General features: G+C 47.3%; 1 protein-coding gene across 5 annotated transcripts in view; it reads right to left on the reverse strand.

Moving 5' to 3' along the window:
* The window catches only part of GATB (glutamyl-tRNA amidotransferase subunit B), a 252,889-nt gene that overhangs the window by 183,125 nt on the left and 49,056 nt on the right, over positions 1 to 20,708 (reverse strand). For 4 of the 5 annotated variants that reach the window (XM_073576265.1, XM_073576261.1, XM_073576263.1 and 1 more), the window contains exon 3: positions 7,016 to 7,129. The exons of the other annotated variant lie outside the window; for it this stretch is intronic. In XM_073576265.1, the coding sequence (XP_073432366.1) occupies positions 7,016 to 7,129 (114 nt within the window). The remainder of the gene's footprint in view (positions 1 to 7,015; positions 7,130 to 20,708) is intronic. 5 annotated transcript variants of the gene reach the window in all.

Consider the following 20,708-nt stretch of genomic DNA (forward strand, 5'->3'; position numbering starts at 1 on the left):
CCCCTGATTAGAGGTGCGCAACTGCTGCCTGAAGAATCTTTCTTCCCAGGCTTGCATCCGAGGATGCCTGGGTATGTACGTTATAATGTTTGACAAACGTATGCAAACTGGACCAGGTAGCTGCTTTGCACACCTGTTCCGCTGAAGCTTGGTGTCGCAGTGCCCATGAGGCACCCACTGCTCGAGCCGAGTGTGCCTTGATCCCTGCCGGAACCGGCGTGCCACTGATTTCATAAGATTCTTGAATCGTCAGGCGAACCCATCTGGCCAACGTCGCTTTGGACGCAGCAAGCCCCTTCCGTCTCCCTTCTGGGATCACGAATAGAGAGTCTGTCCGGCGGAAAGATGCTGTCCTTGTCACATACCTCCTAAGAGCTCTTACCAGATCCAGTGTGTGCAAAGCCTTTTCTACCCTGTGCACCGGTGCCGGGCAAAACGAAGGTAAGACAATGTCTTCGTTGATATGGAATGCAGAGACAACCTTCGGCAAGAAGGGGGGAGCTGGCCTTAAAACTACCTTATCCTTATAAAAAGTCAAGAACGGCGGTTTACAAGATAAAGCCGCCAATTCCGAAACCCGCCTAATAGACGTAATAGCTACCAGAAAAACGACTTTTCTGGACAGGTAAGGTAAGGAGACTTCTTGTAAGGGTTCGAAGGGGGGCTCCTGAAGGGCTCTGAGCACCAAGTTCAGGTCCCATGATTCCGTCGGCGCCTTATAGGGGGGTACTAAATGTGCGACCCCCTGCATAAACGTCTTAACCTGCCAGACCGAAGCGACCTTTCGTTGAAAAAGGACCGACAGGGCCGAGATTTGCGTCCTGAGCGAACTCGGAGCCAGCCCTGCGTCCAGCCCTGCCTGCAAAAAAGCCAGTACGTTGGGGGTTGAAAAAACCAGAGGAGCCACTCCGCGATCCCTACACCAACGGAAAAAAACTTCCCAAGTCCGATGATATACCTTCGCCGAGGAAGGTTTTCGGGCACTCACCATCGTGGCCACCACATCGCGCCTGAATCCTGCCTGTGTTAACAGCCAAGATTCAATGGCCACGCCGTCAAACACAGGGCCCCTAAGTTCGGATGGTAGATCGGCCCCTGGGACAGCAAGTCCGGTCGATCTGGTAGACGCCAGGGTACGTCCACCACTAGCTGAACCAGATCTGCATACCAGGCCCTCCGAGGCCAGTCTTGCGCTAGCAGAATTGCTGGAACCTTCTCTCTCCTTAACTTTCTGATGACCCTTGGAAGCAGAGGTAGCGGGGGGAACAAGTATGGGAGACGAAACTGGCTCCATGGAAGCACCAGAGCGTCTGCTGCGATCGCCTGCGGGTCGAGGGATCGAGCGACGAACCTTTGCACTTTGGCGTTCTCTCTGGATGCCATAAGGTCCACGTCTGGTGTCCCCCACCGTTGGCAGATCTGTTGAAAAACCTCGGGGTGCAGGGACCATTCCCCTGCCGCGACCCCCTGTCGGCTGAGAAAATCTGCCGCCCAGTTTTCGACTCCCGGAATGTGCACCGCTGAAATTACCACGTGGTTCTTTTCGGCCCAACGCAGTACCAGTCCAACCTCGCGCATGGCTGTTTGGCTGCGCGTGCCCCCCTGATGGTTGACATATGCTACTGCTGTAGCATTGTCCGACTGAATGCGCACCGGCCGGTGTCTCAGGAAACACTGAAAATGTTGCAGGGCCAATCGTATTGCCCGTATCTCCAGAATGTTGATCGGGAGAATTATCTCCTGAATGGACCACCGCCCCTGGGCTGTGTGACTCTGGAAAACTGCTCCCCAACCTTGCAGGCTTGCATCGGTCGTCACCACCAACCACTGTTCCGGGGGAAAGGGTTTCCCCTGGACAAGAGACGAGTCGCGAGTCCACCATCGGAGTGATTGTCGGACCAGCGGAGACAAATTGCACCGATGACTGAGGGATAGCAGCCTTCTGTCCCATGCTGACAAGAGCGCATGCTGAAGCGGACGGAGATGGAACTGGGCAAACGGGATTGCCTCCATCGCCGCCACCATTCTGCCCAACACACTCATGCCGTACCGGATGGATCTGGAGCCTGGCTGTAGAAGGTTCCGTACCCCCTGTTTGATCTTTCGCGCTTTGTCCTGAGGGAGGATCACCAGCCCCCGGGAGGTGTTGAAAACCATGCCTAGGAATACAATTCTCTGGGCTGGAACCAAGGACGATTTGTTCCGATTGATCAACCAGCCTAGACGCGCCAGGGTATCCAGCGTGATACTGACATTCTCCTGGCACGCCTGAAAGGACGGCCCCTTTACCAAAAGGTCGTCCAGGTAAGGTAGTACCGTTATGCCCCGAGCATGCAGGATGGCCATAACCACCGCCATTATCTTCGTAAAGACTCTGGGAGCAGTGGCCAGACCGAAGGGCAGAGCAACAAATTGAAAATGTCGCCCTCCGATCGCAAAACGCAGGAACCTCTGGTGTGGAGGAAAAATCGGAATGTGCAGATATGCATCCTGCACATCGATCGAGGCCAGGAACTCCCCTGGATCCATGGCTGCAATGACCGAACGGAGGGATTCCATCCGGAACCGCCTGACTCTGATGAATTTGTTTAGGATTTTTAGATCTAATACTGGCCTTACTGTCCCGTCCTTTTTGGGGACCGAAAACAGGTTGGAGTAAAAACCTTGTGTCTCTTCGCTTTTCGGTACTGGGACAATGACCCCGTTGCGCTGTAGCGTCATTATGGCCTGTAACAAACTCCGCCTGCGACTCTGTACCGGAAAGTCGGGAACGGAAGAATCGCCGTGGCGGGAGTCCGATAAACTCTATCTTGTACCCGGACGATATCAATTCTGCCACCCAAGCGTCGCGTGCCACTGCGACCCAAACGTGGCTGAACCTTAGTAGGCGTCCGCCCACTCTGTCGTCCGAAGGTACGAAGCACCTCGAGTCATTTTGCTGGAGGCTTTTGGGATCTGGCCCCCCTTGTTCTGGGCAAACGGCCTCGGCCTCTACCCAGCGGATTGGCTCTGTAAGAGATTTGCCTTTCCCTAATCTGACCATCATTTGCGGAGGTGGATGCTCTGGCCGAAGACCCCCTCCAGGGGTTACGAAAAGGCCGAAAACGCCTCTGTGTCTGCCTGAATGCTGGCCAAGTCCTCTGCTGCGGGAGGAAACTACTCCTCCCCCCTGTGGCTTCTGAGATAAGCTTATCAAGCTTCTCACCGAACAACCGATTGCCCTGAAAAGGCAATGAGGTCAAGGACTTTTTGGAGATAGAATCCGCTTTCCACAATCTCAGCCATGATGCTCGCCTAATGGCGATCGCATTTGCTGCTGCCACCGCAGAACACTCGGCCGCGTCCAGAGAGGCGCTGACGAGAAAATCACTTGCCCCTAAGATCTGATTTGTCACCTCCAAGACCTCCGCAGGCAGGTCTCTGTTTTGGAGGGCATTCTGCAGAGCGTCCGCCCACGAGACCATGGCCTTAGCCACCCAAGTAGCCGCAAAGGAGGGGGCAAGGGCCGACCCCGCTGCCTCATACACAGAGCGGGCAAGCCCCTCTATAAGGCGATCAGTTGGGTCCTTGATAGAAGAACCGCTGGGTATCGACAATAGCGATCTTGACGCTAAACGTGATACCGGTGGGTCCACTACTGGCGACTCCACCCATCCCTTATGGAGTTCAGGAGGAAACGGATACTTAGCTTGCAGCGCTTTTTGCATTGCAAAACGCTTATCCGGGTGTTCCCTATGTTTCTGAACTAGCTCCTCGAACTCCGGATGCGTGGCAAACCTTCTATGCGGTCGCCTGGTCTTTTTGAAGGAGACCTTGTGACCTGAGGCCGTGGACACATCGTCCTCGATCTCTAAAGTCTGGTTGACTGCCTCAATGAGGCTGTCCACCGAGTCTTGGTATCCCAGGCTTTCTGGATTCCAGGCCTCCTCCTCCTCCTCGCCCTCATCCTGCTCGCTTCCTGAGCTCGGCGACGGGGAACGAGATACCCTAATACCCGCCACCGAAGCCCCAGAGGGTCCGGCCGACGGGGAACGAGCTCTTTTGCTATGAGCTTGTCTGGTGCTGGAGCGGCCTCTAACGGTCGGAGGGTCCTGAGACGTGGACGAGCTGTCTTCCGCTGGCAGACCACCATCCTTGTCCCTACCTGGGCCTTGGAGAGACTCAATTGCCTTTGTAAGGGATATCATAGAGTTTGATAAAGATACCGCCCATTCTGGAGGGTCCTGACCTCTGGGCTCTGCAACAATGGGGGGCTCCTGGGCTCGCTCCGACTCGCAGGCTTCACAAAATTTACCCGGCTGTGCTTTAGGCAGCCTGACCCCACAGGAAACGCAAACAGCGTATAGGAAAGAGTGAGCTTTCCCTTTGCCAGACATATTGCAAGGTAGGGTAGGAGGAGGAGGATAACCCCTTCCTTGACTACTAGTGCGGCACTCGCAACGGGGATGCACTTACCCACCGGTAATGGCCCAACTTTGCGTCTCTTCCGTGCGGCGTTACCCGCCGGGGCACTCGCACTCTGGGAGATAGGGGGCGGCTTCCGGCCCCACTTCGGCGAGGAAATGCAAGGAGGGGGGCGGGAGGTCCCCGGTAACTGTGCGCGCCCGCCGCTCTCCGCCCCCGGAAGTTAGTGGGCGGGGCTTCCGGCTATCCCCGGAAGTCGGCGGGCGGGCGCGCGGACTCCGGACCTCCCCATACAGCGGGGACCGTGGCCGCCCGCCGGGCTCTGGCCGCACTCCACGTGCGGCGTTGGAGGGAGGGGGCGGGAGCTCCCCGGACACTGTGCGCGCCCGCCGCTCTCCGCCCCCGGAAGTAGTGGGCGGGGCTTCCGGCCATCCCCGGAAGTTGGCGGGCGGGCGCGCGCTCACGGATCTCCCCATACAGCGGGGGCCTGCGGCCGCCCGCGGGGCTCCGGCCGCGCTCCTCGTGCGGCGTTGCCCGCCGGGGGCAGCGCCGGGTGAGAGACGGACTACCTGGTCCCGGCCTGATCAACCAAAGGTGAGCCGGGCCGCCGAGGGGGCTCTACGGAGTTGCTTCTCAATCCCATCCCTGGGCAGGGAGGGGGAGGCTACTGTACCGCTCTCCGCTTCAATCCCTGGCTTACCTGCGCCTCCAACTCCACCCCTGGACTCACTACCTAGGGGTGGTAGGGGCATTTCCACGTTGCAGGAGAGAACAACGTGGAGGATCGCTCACACGTGCTCGCCCGTTGGGAACGATGGGGAAACCGCAATCCTCTTATCAGGATGCGTTGCCGCCTCTTTCAAAATAAAAAAGAAAAATAGTTGTCTGGGGAAAAGTCCCAGATGTGTCCCTCGGCGGAGCGGGAGAGAAACACGTGGAGGGTTACTCACACGTGGTCGCCCGTTGATGATTTGGGGAGATCGGATCCTCTCTATAGGATCCGTCGCCCCTGTCTTATCTTCATAGAGGAAAAAAAAAACCTAGTCTGGAGCTCCAGACTGCGTGTGCCTCCATCAGACACTAAGCAAAAAACTGAGTTACGCCCGGTCTGGGGGCGAGGGTGTATGCGGCGGAGGAGGAGCTAACTTTTTTGTATACTTAGTGTCAGCCTCCAGACGGCAGAAGCACACACCCACAGTCTCTGTGTCCCCCAATGAGACGAAGGAGAAAATAGCGTGCCTGGAAATTCATGGTATGGGTGTCCAAGGCCAAGCAGCTGTTTACGAGATGTACATCCCCAAGCTCAATGCCAAGCGTCAGATGGAGTGCCAGTAATGCTGCCACTTGATTCAAGGGTGGTGGAAATGTGTTCTGTGGAGTCAGTAGTTAGTTATGAAAACTGAAAATAGGGGAAGGCCATTTTCAGCCCCAGCATTAATGTGCCCCAGTGCAGAAAGCAAAGATCCATCATGGCATGATTGTGTGAGTTTGGGGTGGAAGAATGTGACTGGACGCACAGAGCCTCGAATTCAGTCTCACTGGGATGAGATAGAACAAAGATTGTGAGACAGATCTTGTCAAACATCAGTGTCTGACTGCACAAACATAGTACTTACTGTTGAAAACACAAAAATCATCCCACAGACCCACTCGAAAATGTAACAGAACCTTCTCTGAAGAGTGGAAACTGTTATTGCTATAAACCTGGGACCAATTTAATATTAATGCCTATGTATTTAGAATGTGATGTCATAAAAGCGCCTAGAGGTGTATCGTGTAGGTATCACAATGCTCTTATATAGTGAATTTTGTACCAGTTAATGCAATTACTAATAACCTTTTTACACTATGTCTTTATTGTATATCTTACTCCTATGTTTAAATGCTACAAGTCCATGATTATTATGCCTCTATTACAATCGCAAGAGTAATAGTGAAAAGAATCAAGACAATTTAGCCAGTAAGTGATGGTTAATCACAATTTTTTATGAAACAGACAGTACACTTCAAGTAACCAAGAACATAAAAATTGGGTTTGCGTTAAAGATTGTCAAAGGGCATATTAACGCAGCAATATCAAATGAAGTATCAGACTAATTTCTTTTCACTTCAGAGATATTTTTCATCTAAGGCTGTGGATATCATATACCAATCGCTAGAGAGAAAGGATTAGAGGTGGAAAAGTCAAGCATTAAGTGCCGTCATGTTCAAGAGAAGAGTCCAGTCATTCTCTTCCGATCAGAGTTCATGCATCAAAGAATATATTTAGATTTCGGAGTAGAGCCGAGATTTACATCATTAGACTTGTGAAATGCTTTAAAACGCAAAGTTATTTCAGAACTGTACAGCATGAGGAACAGCCCGAAAAATGAAAGATGAAAACTACAAGAGGAAAGAATGTGATATATCTCCATGTAGCATAGATAAACCACAAGATTATGTAATCAGACCTGTGGGCTATCAAATTACAAAATCTAAATTCAAGGATACATAAAACATTTTTAAGACCCACAGTTTTTTCTTTTTTTTTTTTTTTTTAAACGATCTAATATTTGTCACTCGCTTATCAATGCAAAATGTGCACCTATAGAAAATGTAAAGAGATACATACCGGCAGATCAGCATAGAAATAATGCTTTCGATCAAACAGGGACTTCTTGTTTATGGTGCAGTTTAGAGCAAGGCCGGTCATTACAGCAGCTTCTACACACCTCCTGTTGATGGTCTGTAATAACATGAAGCATGAAACCAAACCAGTGAATAAATCTATCCGCGAGTTTAATATGAGAAAGGAGAATAGTAGCAGTGATGTTAAGCTGCACCCGGGAGTCACGTTCTGAAAGTAACACTTTTTAAGAACGCGACTCCTGCGTGACCAAAATTCAAGGAGGACACAGATCAACAAAGCTACTACACTAGTCATCGACTGGAGACTCAGTGTGTAGGGAGAATAAGCATTATTGAACCTTAGATGAAGACAAGGATTAACTCATTTCACGAAATACATGGCAATGAGAATGGTAGGTACAAAGGATAACTACTTAAAGGGTTATTCTGGCTCACTTCTGTATTGGTAATGTCACTTCTAGTGATAACTGCTGAGAAGGGTGCAGAAGAACCTGTCCCACTTATTAGAAGTGGACAGGAGGGCTTCATCAGCATTAGGTATGTGTTCCACTTACAAAAGTGAGCAGAGCAGGAAGAACACTTTAATAAATGTGTTGTTGACAACCCACAATACATTTATTCAAAGGTAATCTGTCAGTAGGATCAATGCTTTTAAGCGATCTGATGTCTTAATTCAAAGATATCCACATTTTTCTTACATGTAAATGAGCTGTTCCACACTATGGACCGGACACTGGTTGCTTTAGAATCTGGTGTTACCAGTGTGATGTGTAATGGCCGCGCTCTGCTCTCCTGATCTCACTGCAGAGCTGTGGGTGATTATAACTGACACATCTGCAGGTTCCTCTCAGCTTCAATCTCACAGGGTTGCAATATTCTTTGCAATACAGCAGAGCTGTGAGAGCTGCAAAAAATGTATTTGTAAGAAGACAAAAGTTCAGTTGTTCTATCCTGTGTTAGTTACATGTCTCACACTGGAAAAGCCCCCTTTTATTTAAAACTAGCTGAAGAACCCGGCGCTGCCCGGGCATAGAAACTAAGACACCAGAAACGCATTGAGAACGTAAGCATCTATATCTTCTATGCTGGCATTTTAACCTCTACCCTGTGTCGACTGAAGTGAATAAAAGAAATTTGTTTTCACTACATTGTGGAGCTGGACAATCTTTTTCCATGTCAGAACCAGAGCGCTGAGTGGAACGGTCCTAACTTCCATATCAGGGATCCCTTTAAGAGAGGCCTGGGGTGAGAATCAGAGCGCTGAGGTATTTACCCTAACTTCCATACCGGAGATCCCTTTAAGATAGGCTTGGGGTCAGTACCAAAGTGCAGAGTGGATTTCCCTGACTTCCATACCGGGGATCCCTTTAAGAGAGCCTGGGATCAGAACCAGAGTGCTGAGTGGATTTGCCCTGACTTGCATACAGGAGATCCCTCTAAGAGAGCCTGGGGTCAGTACCAGAGCATTTGAAGGCAATTGCCCTGACTTCCATAACAGAGATCCCTTTAAGAGAGGCCTGGGGTGAGAATCAGAGCGCAGAGTGGATTTGCCCTGACTTCCATACTGGGGATCCCTTTAAGAGACCCTGGAGTCAGAACCACAGAGCTGAGTGGAACGGTTTTAACTTCCATACGGGGGATTCCCTTTAAGAGAGGCCTGGGGTCAAAACCAAAGTGCTCTTTGCTCCTTCCTGTGGGGCAGACAATGGCTGGGAGCTTATGTTCCCAGGGATGCCAGATTTCTCCCACCCAGTCAGTGACAGCTGAGGTGTTGTCAAGTGGGAAAACTTGCTCATAACAACCAATCACAGCTCAGCTTCTTTTAACCAGCGCTGGTGAAATCAGAGATGCTTAGTGATTGGTTGCAAGGAAAACTGTTGCTCATAGCAACCAATCACAGCTCAGCTTCTTTTGAACAGCTCTGGCGAAATGAAAGTTGCTTCGTGATTGGTTGGTGATACAAACATACATACATTCAGTTTTATATATATAATCTCTGGAGGCAGATTCCCATGCAGATGTGTGTCCTGCCCGTAGCCGAAAACAGCTAATTTGCATATAAGAAAAAAAAACTCTCTGGAATAAGACATCGGATCGCAGTTATCAAGGTATTATTTTATTCAGCTTTCTATGGCCTACATATCCATTTAATTGGCTTAGCAGGGTTGTACCTTCTGACAGTGTCTTTAATGCCTTGTCCATGAAAATGACATGCTTCATGGCATATAATACTGCAAAATTACTGTGACAAGCAAGTTTAGACAAAAAATTAAAACTAGATAATAAAAAAGTACTTTTGCCACATTCATCAACTGGATAAAAGTTGACAACTAAAGTTCCAGCTTTGAGACTCCCGCACAAGTTTATTGTTAACAATGAGCAACCAATTAGGATACTAATGTGAGCAGAAATGGGGTAGTCATTTCATCAATACATGATTACTGAAAAACATGTGATAATATAATATTCATATATATTTATTTATATACATATATATACACACACACACACACACTTTATATATATATGTTATTGTATATTATACATAAAAAGGTAGCACTCTATTGTGCTAAAGCATGTCAAGGTGAAATATGAATATCAATATGGCTTTTGAATATTAGAAAAAATTAATGAAACGCTTTGCGCAAAATTTGGAAAAATAATGTCTGCCAATCAACCATCGTCAAGGAGGTCTCAAAACTGATGGGTCCCTGACCTGTGAACACCTCTCTTAGACTGATGTATGAATTCCTGGGTGAATGTGGACACCTCTCTCAGTAAAGTCTTCATTTATGGTTCGGTAGGGGCCTTCTGTAATTAAAATCATCACATGGTGAAGGGCAGAGTGCTTGGTCAGTAAGCTAACATGCAAATAACAAAAGATTGACTGGCCCATCCAAACTAGTGTGAATAGGTGCAAACCAGGAGCAGCTACCTCCATATACAATAAGGTAGATGTATATATGTTATTGGCCAACAAATCCCACTATCTCAAATGCTTCTACAGGGGATCACCAATATATTATCAAAAGTAGAAGGGATGGTGGAACAGAAACAACAAGGGCAGAAAAGTAAGGGACAACTGTCAGACCAAAATCAGAGTCATTAGGCAAGGTGACCTATAATGTTCCTATTATGCCCTTATGCAGTTAATCCCTTTCCTTGCCACCGAGGTTGGCGCCCTAAATATCGATATAGCGCCCCCACTCAACACCAGTTATCCCTAATCAGTGCCCTAGTAACAATAGTTATAAGCACAATCTGCAAATAAATGTGCAGATCCTTCTTAGAAAGGAGGAAACTGGCATGAAGGAAATTTTGAGTTGGGCCTAAATTTTGCGACTTTTCAAAGCTCTTATGCTGCAATTCGGGTGTGAAAGCATTGATTCATCAGGCCCACAATATTGATAAGAAACAGAACAATCGGCTAACACAGTGAACATAAAAAAGTCATATCCCAAAATGTAGGTAGCTGTGTCTTTATGATTTTACTGCTCTATTTCTATCATTTGCGAGTTGCAGGTAACAGAAGTTCAATATATTACGTTAGTTTAATCATGGTGGCTCAGTGGTTAACAATGTAGATATTGCACTGAGGTCATGGATTCAATTCCCATCCAGGACCACATCTGCAAGGATGTTATATATTCTCCCCGTTTTTGTATGGGTTTCCTCGACGCTCTACAGAATGAGTATTATTTAAAATGTAACTTTTAATGTTAACTCATTAAAAATTCACATATATATTTGATCACAATTCATAAAAGGGTCTGTTCACAGACAGGCCATAAAAACACAAACCACAAAAACACACATCAAAAATGCAAGAAGCCAGATCCACAGTGATGGATGCTCATACAAATGAATGGAGCCAACTTACAATAAAGCGTAAAATAGTATATTGCGCCAGTCTACTTGTCCTCAAAAATACAAGCTACCCAAGCAACGGTGACTCAGATTTGAAAGAAGTGAAATATATAAATAAGGGATTATCACACCCATCTGAAGGAGTCCATAAGGACTTCTGATATACTGTAAACCTACGAGTAAATATAATTTTTTTTGCCATTTTTCCTCCCACACTCCTAAAAGATACAGATAGGGAATAATAATTGTGAGGTACAGTGGGGAGAGTGATGTCTGAAGCGCTGTGAAATTAATGGCTCTATGTAAGTAAAATAAATACATGCAGGTTAAAAACACTAGTCTTATGATGGGAATGCACAAACATTATTTTGTGTTTACGAAGACCATCTCTGAACATTTTATAGGGGTTGAACACTTGATGCTTATTATAACATATGTGGTGGTCATGATTTTAAGGCATTTACTAATATACAACTATTAGGCTGCGCTTTTTCCACACGGAAATGGGCCAAGGAATCCTTATGCAAGCTAATTCAATGACAATCCTGAAGTGTTGTGAACATGATCAGTAAATTTCCTTAAGTATCTGCGGTGCATTTTTTTTCTGCAGCATGTCAATTCTATGTGCATTTCGGCAGCGTTTTTCACCCATTGACTTCAATTGAGCCAGTGAAATCTGTACTAAAAATGCAGGTATAAAAATGTTTGCGGATTTGCTGAGTTTTTGTTTGCGTTTTTACCAGCTTTCTATGCCGGTCTGAGCGCTGCGGGGTCATGCTGTCAGATGTCAGCGTGACCCCGCAGCTGTGTTTGTGACCAGCGGTAACGCTACAGCAGACCCGTCGGTCAGAGCGTTGCGGGGGTCATGCTGTCAGATGTCAGCGTGACACTGCAGCTATGACTGTGACCCGCAACGGTGACCTAAGGTAAAAAACTTACCGTAGGTCAGCAGGCATGGGCTGATGAAATTACTGCTCCTATCGGGCTACGTTTGCTGTCATTGATAACAGTGACATCAGGTACCGCTGATGGGAGACGTAGTCTCATCATCCGATGCCTGTGCTCACAGTTAAAAAAAAAAAAATAATTACATACATATTCAAATAAAAAAAAATCATACTCACCTAACACCAAATCCTCGATGCCCTCGTCTCCTAGACAAATGTAAAATAATAAACCAACAAATACTTACCTGTCCGCCGTATTCCACGTAATCCCGAATGTCCCACAGCGATCTCACATGTAAAACAGTCACGTCAGGAGATATGACTGCTCTACCCGGCCGCCAGCGATACACTGATAGTGATACACTGTAGGAGCGATTACCTCCTGAGTTGCTGTGAGAAAGGTCACCGGAGTTCATCAGCTGATCAGCTCCGGTGAAATTTCTCACGGCAGCTCAGTGATGCACTGCGGGAGTGATTACCTCCTGTCAGTGTATCGCCGGCTGTCTTTGAGAGCAGTCACATCAGTTACTGCTCTTAAAGTGATCAGGATCGTTGTGGGACATTATGGATTATCTTCTCAGGGGACAGGTGAGGAACATTGTGATTTATCATTTTATTTTTGTTGCAGGAAACGGCTTCGTGGGATTAGGCGTTCGGTAAGTAAGGTTTAATTAAGATTCATTAAAGGAGTCTGTGTCAATATTTCAAATTAAGGACTTTATTCTGGGTGTGTGTTTCTTATACAATATCACTATTGGGTTACTAATGGATAGGTGTCTTATAGAAGCCTCTCCATTACTAACCTGAGGGCTTGATGTCACCTGGCAATACAAAGGTGACATCAACCCCACGCATATGAATCCCACTTGCCACCGCTGCAGGGCAAGTGGGAAGAGTGAGGCTAAGCGCCAGATTTGGCGCATCTTATAGATGCATTTTTTCTGGGGCAGCTGAGAGCTGGTGTTTTTAGACTGGGATGGGGCCAATATCCATGGCCGCTTCCTAGGCTATTAATATCAGTCCACAGCTGTCTGCCTAGCCTTTGCTGGATAGATTTTATAAGGGACTGTATGCCAATTTTTTTCTGGGGTCCCCCTGTAAACTAGTTAGCAAAGGCTAAGCAAACAGCTGTTAGCAGATATTAAGAGCCTGGGAACCTTTATGGCTATTGGTTCCTTCCCAGAATATTAATATCAGTTCTCAGCCATCTGCTTTCCCTCTGCTGGTTATTAAAATTACGCGAGACCCAATACAACTTTTTTCATTTTTTTTCTTTAAAATTAAACAGTTGCGGTTTGAATGTACATAGTCTGTAACCATTCTTTTAACGCTCCTACATAGGCTGGTGACAATGTGTGTGTTTACTTAACGGTTTAGCAATTTCATTACTAAGTCTAGGTGTCAATGGCAGTTGCTGACACCAAGCCCTAGTCCCATTACTTTTTTTTAAACATATTTATCTCAAAAAAGCCTTCATTGCTGTACAAAAACACAAAAAACACAATGGAAACTAGCCAAAACTCTCGGCCAGAAACTTCACCATTGTGGCACGTATACTTGCATCAATTCCAAGTCCATGTCTACTGCCGCCAAAGGATTTCACAAATATTCCCATTATGTCATTGAGTATTTATGGCATTAAGTATTGCATTTGGAAAATTAGGGTAATTTTACACATGAAGGAACTTTAAAAAATAAAAACATACTACATGAAATGTACATCTTTTCAGGAGCAAAAAAAAATGTAGGTCTTAGAGGGTTTCAAATGTATTCCAGCTGAACGAATATTATCCTAGTCGAAGACACACAACATAATCTGCTGTAATATCTATAATGTGAATAAAGCAAATTTATTTCTAAAATAATAAAATTGCCAGCCATTTCTGTCCAGCTTTCGCAAGGATTCTTGATATCAGAAAAGACTGCAGTACACGTAATTCAAGGGCCACTGTTAAGTCAATATTAATGCTATTCATTTTTCTGTCAAAAGGTGACATGGCAGAGAAAATGTGATCGCTAATGTGAAATGGAGATAGGCCTTTTTTTCACTTAAAAAGAAAATTGGCCTTAGACTCATTTTATCCAGACGAGCAAAATTTAATAAATGACAGTACAAGAAAATGCCCGCAGTTATCTCTTTCTTCTGGCTAGAACGGAGGATACAAAAATCAGGCAGTTAGAAAATGTTCAGAACAAAGGAAAATGTTACAATAGACATTTAAAACTGTATCATGTCTCTTAAAAAGGAGATTATCCATCACGAAGAGGTAAAATGTAGGCCCATTTAGACATGATTATGGAGCAAAAACTTAAATTACAATAACTTGTAGATTTCATGTGTGTGTCTCTGGGGGGTCAGAAACTAACCAAATTAATAGCATTTAATGTATTTAGAAACTGATCTACACATACAATAAACAAGTGCTCCTCTGTTAAAGAGGACCTTTTACCAATTTTTCATGTTGAACGGGATACATGATGTAATAGTGACCATAACTTTCTTAGTGTGCGAAATGTAATAACACCTATGTCTGCGATCAATCAACTCGTACTCACTCTGCAGTGAGCACAGCAGGATTTCCTTAGCTCTCATCTGTGGTTTCTATCAAAAAATGCATATTAGTAAACAAAAAAAGGAGCCAACTGGCTAACAGGGTGGGTGCTGTGTCCCCCAATAAGCGTCTCGGAGAAAAGGATTTTACGGTAAGTACCACAAAAATCCCTGTTTCTCCTTCGCCTCATTGGGGCACACAGGACTGTGGGACGTCCTAAAGCAGTCCCTGGGTGGGAAGCCGACTCACTGGTCCAAGCTATACGCACCTCCTGACTAAAGGTGCGCCACCGCTGCTTGGAGAATCCTTCTACCCAGGCTTGCATCTGCTGAAGCCTGAGTATGGACATTATAGTGTTTGGAGAATGTGTGCAGGCTGGACCATGTTGCTGCCTTGCAAACCTGTTCTGCCGATGCCTAGTGCCGAAGAGCCCAAGAGGCGCCCACCGCCCGAGTGGAGTGTTCCCTGATCCCTGCTGGAACAGGTGTGCCTCTGATGTGGTAAGACTCCTGAATAGTCAAACGAATCCACCTGGCCATGGTCGATCTTGAGGCAGCAAGTCCCTTCCTGTAAGTGCTGAGGAGGGCTTCAGGGCGCTAACCATTGTAGTAACCACGTTGCGGCCGAACCTAGCCTGGGTCAGAATCCAAGATTCAACGGCCAAGCCATCAAACACAGGGCCCATGAGTTCGGGTAGTAGATCGGGCCCTGGGAAAGCAGGCCAGGGGACGTCGGCGAGTAGCTGCACTATGTCTGCATACCACACCCAATGAGGCCAATCTGGGGCCAGCAGAATCACTGGAACCCCCTCTGCCTTGACGTTCTTGATGACACATGATGGCAGCGGGGGAAATAGGTATGGGAGGCGAAACTGGTTCCATGTCAGAACCAACGCATCCACGGCGATTACCTGCGGGTCCCGGGACCAAGTGACAAATGCGGGCACTTTGGCGTTCACCATGGAGGCCATCAGATCCACATCCGGAGTTCCCCAACGTTGGCAAATCTGCGTGAAGACCTCGGGTGTAGTGACCATTCCCTGGACGCAAGACCCTGCCAGCTGAGGAAGTCTGCTGCCCAGTTCTCTAAGCTCGGGATGTGGACCGTCGAGATCACCCAGTGGTTTCTAACGGCCAGCGGAGGACGTGTCCATCCTCGTGCATTGCCGCCCTGCTGCGGGTGCCCCCCTGATGATTTATGCAAGCCACGGCCGTGGCATTGTCCGATTGAATTCAGACAGGGCGGCCTGCTAGAAGATGATGAAAATGTTGCAGAGCCAGCTGGATCGTTCGTATCCCTAGCAAGTTGATTGGGAGGCGTGCCTCCTGCGGCGACCAACGACCCTGGGTCGTATGATGGCACAAAACCACTGCCCAGCCGAGGAGACTGGCGTCGGTTGTGACCACCAGCCAATGGTCCGGGTGAAAAGGTTTTCCCTGAAGAAAGGAGGAGGTGATTGTCCACCACCCGAGTGCCTGTCTGACCTGCGCGAACAACCGGCACCGGTGGTCGAGAGTAAATGGGTTCTTGTCCCAGGATGCCAAGAGGGCGTGCTGCAGGGGACAAAGATGGAGTTGGGCAAACGGAATCGCTTCCATTGCTGCCACCATTTTCCCTAAGACCCTTATGCAAAAACGAATGGTATGAGGGACTGGTTGGCGAAGTACCTGGACTCCCTACCGTAGAGCTAGGGCTTTGTCCCGAGGGAGAATTACCAACCCTCGGGAGGTGTCGAAGATCATCCCTAAAAAGGAAATCCTCTGAGCTGGAACAGGGGATGATTTCTTCAGGTTGACCAACCACCCTAAGCGGGAAAGAGTATCTAGCGTGATGTTGACGCTCTCCATGCATGCTCGATATGAAGGGCCTTTGACCAAGAGGTCGTCTAAGTAAGGCAAGACGACTATGCCCCGGGAGTGCAGGATGGCCATGGCGACCGCCATGACCTTTGTGAACACTGGGGGCGGTAGCTAGCCCGAAGAGCAGGGCTGTGAACTGAAAATGTAGTCCGTTGATAGCGAAGCGTAAAAATTTCTGATGCGGAGGGAAAATGGGGATGTGCAGGTACGTGTCTTGAATGTCGATAGAGGCCAAATATTCTCCCCGTCCTATGGCAAATATGACCGAGCGGAGAGACTCCATCCGGAAATGTCTGATCCGGACAAATCTGTTCAGAAGTTTTAGGTCCAGAATGAGCCTGACAGTCCGGTCCTTTTTGGGGACCGTGAACACGTTGGAATAGAAACCCTAAAAATCTTTCGTTTTCCGGTACGGGAATAACAACACCGTTGTGCCGGAGTATTCGATGGCCTTGAACGAAGCCTGTGCCCGGGTTTCCATTTTGGGAGGACGAGAAAGAAAAAATAGTCTTGGGGGTGTGCTTGACAAACTCTTAATTTGTACCCAGAGGACACCAGCTCTCTTACCCATGTGTCGTGTACGACGGAGAGCCAGACATGGTGAAACAAGAGTAGGCGATAGCCTACTCTGCTGGTATCGCCCGGAACTTGAGTAATTTGGCTGAAGATCTTTGGGACCTCCTGTAGGTCCCCTCGATCTGGGCTGGTGGGATCGCATCCTCCCCAATGGGTTGGCTCTATATGAGTTTTTACGATCCCTGTCCTGGTTGGATCCCTGTCCTGGTTCCTACCCGCCCTCCTTCTCCTGGTTACCAACCGAGGCCTATCTTGGCTAAAATTCTCCACTACAGGGACAGGGATAATATCCTTAGATACTCTAGGGAACATCCTGACTTTTCTATTGATGGCTCCAGAGTTTCTTTTTACCCTGACTTCTCGCCAGAAGTCCAAAGAATGAGAGCTAAATTTATGGACAACAAAAAACGTCTAAGGGCCATAGGTATCCGATATTCTATGATATTCCCGGCCAAGCTGCGGGTCGAGGCCCGGAACAAAATCCACTTTTTTCTGGATGCTCAAGATGCTATGGACTGGCTGGATCTGAATGAACAGCAGCTGAGGAAGGATGAGGAAGACCGGGAATGCGGCTGATGATGTATTTGCTACTTTGGACACTTCTGCGCTGTCTGGTGTCTTGACTTTCGGTTCTGTTGCAGGAAACTGCTCAACATGTTGTCGTTTTGCTATAGATGGTTGCCATGTGCTGTGGGGGCTCATCCTGTTATGTGTGGGCAGCAGTTAGGAAGTGAAACGCCCGTTGACTGATGTGGAAGGGAATAACATCGCCCTTGTTTGAAATACCCTTGGCACTGCCGGGGGACATGTTGGGGAGAGTTCTGGGGGGGGAGGGGGGTTTCTAGGGGTTTGTCGGGTCCTATGTAACTTTTGTGCACAACAATGTAAGCTCTACTATGACACGGTGGATATTGGCACCGACTGTATATCGACTTGAGAATGGGTGACGTTAAAATACTTAGCTGGAATGTTAGAGGGCTAAAGTCCCCAGTAAAAAGACAGGCCATATTTTCCTGTATAATGGACCAGAAGCCAACTGTTGTATGCTTACAAGAGACGCATTTTACTCCCGAGACACTTGGTATATTAAATAAGAGGTGGATACAACATGGGTATCATTCCACGTACTCTCAATACTCCCGGGGAGTTAGCATACTGGTTTGTTCAGGTGCCCAGTTTACATGCAATCAGGTGGTGGTGGACACGGAGGGGCAATTCGTCTTTCTATTCTGCAAACTCTTTGCTGAGATAATGATACTCATTTCTAAATACATCCCCCCGCCATATAGTAGCAAAGTTATATATAAAATTCATACCATGTTGAGGGACTTTCCGGGGGTCCCTTATATGGTGGTGGGGGACTTTAATAATGTTTTGGACTCCCACTTGGATAGAGGTAATCATGCACCCCTGAAACCGGGAGGTAATCGTATGCCTTTCGGAGTTTTGTTACATGAGCTAGCCCTGACTGACTTATGGAGAAGTCGTAATCCTGATGTATACCAATATTCATGCTTCTCCTCTACCTTTGTCTCAGTGTCACGCATTGATTTGGCTATGGGTGATGATTTGATGCTGAGAAAAATTTTAGCCGTTAATTATTTGCCTAGAACAGTGTCGGATCACTCGCCCGTGTCCATTACAATCGGGGGGGGGGATAATAGATTGAAAACTAAACCGTTATGGCGACTTAATCCGTTTTGGCTGCAGCTAGTGGATAAGAATGATAGCTTTAGCTTTGAGATACAGGAACATCTCAGGTTTAATTTGGGTTCAGCATCTAGTTTGACTGTTTGGGAGACTCTGAAGGCATACCTGCGGGGCATGTATATACGTGAGATTTCAAAGCTTAAATCCAATTCCAGAGCAGAATCTCAGATTATACTTCATGAGCTGGAGGATGCGGAAAAGGCTCTCTCCATGCGATTCACTCTCACCACTCAGAAAAGGCGAAAAGAGGCACAGTTGAAGGTGACTAAAATGACGCTAGAAACTGCGAAACGAAAACGTATGTTTCAGTCAGTTCAATATTTTGAAAATGCGGAGAGTGTTGGTCATTTGCTCTCTGTTATAACTTCAGCACAGTGGGGGTCCTCGTTTATAGCCGGCCTTCGGGATGTGGGTGGGCAACTTGTCAATGACACACCTGGTATTTTGAGAATTTTGGAGACTTTTTATACCGAGTTATACTCCTCACACACCAACTTTTTGGGGCCCGCTAAACTCCCACGTCTAACTGACGAGGCGAGACGTATGCTTGATGAGCCGCTGGACTTGGGGGAGCTTGAAGAAGCTTTGCGATCTATGTCCAATGGTAAGGCGCCGGGGGTGGATGGCTTACCGGTTGAGGTGTACAAAAAGTATAAATCTGTACTACTCCCTACCTTGCTGGCTGTATTCAATGATAGTCTCAGTTCTGGAGCTCTCCCATCTTCTATGCGGGAAGCTATTATTACTGTGCTGCAAAAAAAGGACAAAGACCCGACACTCCCGGCGTCATATAGACCCATTTCCCTCCTAACGGTGGACATTAAGCTCCTGGCGAAGGTTTTGACCACTCGACTTTCGAAGGTGGTGGAATCGTTAGTACATTCGGATCAGACGGGTTTCATGCCTCGTAAGTCTACGGCCATAAATATTAGGCGACTGTATTTGAACATGCAGGTGAGGGCAGATAATGTTGGGGGGGGGGGAGGTTGGTCTTGTCTCTGGATGCCACCAAGGCATTTGACAGTGAAGAGTGGACCTACCTCTGGGCTATATTTCGCTGTATGGGGTTTGGTCCGGGTTTTATTAGCTGGATCAGGCTCCCATATTCCGAACCGAAAGCACGAATACGAGCAAATGGATCACTGTCTGACCCTTTTCCTCTTTATAGAGGTACGAGGCAGGGCTGCCCTCTGTCCTCGCTATTCTTTGCTCTAGCGATAGAGCCTCTGGCCTCCAGAATAAGATATGATAAGGGCATTGAGGGGTTCAGATACGGAGGACAGGAGGAGAAGGTAGCACTCTATGCTGATGACTTGCTTATGTTCTTGGCTGACTCTGATAGATCATTACATAATGTGATGCTGCTCCTTAATTCTTTTGGCTCTGTCTCGGGACTAGTTATTAACTGGGAAAAATCTGCGATTCTCCCTTTAGATCCAATCCCAATCAACGTCACACAGGTGCCGGTTGTAACGACTTTTAAATATCTGAGTATTATGATATCTAATGAACTAATGGATTTTGAATATTTGAATCTCTCGCCACTGATGGCCAGGATTAACGGGAAGGTTAAGGCCTGGGCTAAGTTGGGCTAAGTTGCATCTTTCTGTGGTGGGGAGAGTGAACTTAGTGAAAATGGTGATCATGCCGCAGCTTCTGTATGTTCTTCACAACTCCCCAGTATGGCTCCCTCAAAATAGGTTTTACAAAATTAATGCGATATTTAGAGAACTTATTTGGCTAAAAAAGGGTGCAAGGATCAAATTGGAACATTTACAAAAATCTAAAGAGGAGGGGGGGCTGGCGCTGCCCAATCCGTGGCTCTACTTTCTCTCCTCTCAATGTCAGCACATGGCGGGGGGAATGGAGGGCGGCTTCCCAGCGGAGACAGCGGGGGGCCAGTTGATTTTCCGGTCTCTTGTGGGTCAGGGGTCGCTGTTATCCAATTTAGAGGCGGGCAGATTTAGACCTTTGGCGTCTAGATATCCTACGGTCCTTCTCATGACTTATGTGGAGGATGTGGGGGGAGATGAATACCTTCAAACCGCAGTTGCCAGAATGCTTTATGCTGCTAGGAAGCTGATAGCATACCATTGGATTTCAGATAAGGTGCCATCTTGGACAGAATATATCAATAAATTAAACTATATACTCTATAGAGAAAA

Source organism: Dendrobates tinctorius, unplaced genomic scaffold (genome assembly GCF_039654945.1).
Source record: "Dendrobates tinctorius isolate UK_male_01 unplaced genomic scaffold, ASM3965494v1 ptg000008l, whole genome shotgun sequence".
Classification (NCBI taxonomy): domain Eukaryota; kingdom Metazoa; phylum Chordata; class Amphibia; order Anura; family Dendrobatidae; genus Dendrobates; species Dendrobates tinctorius.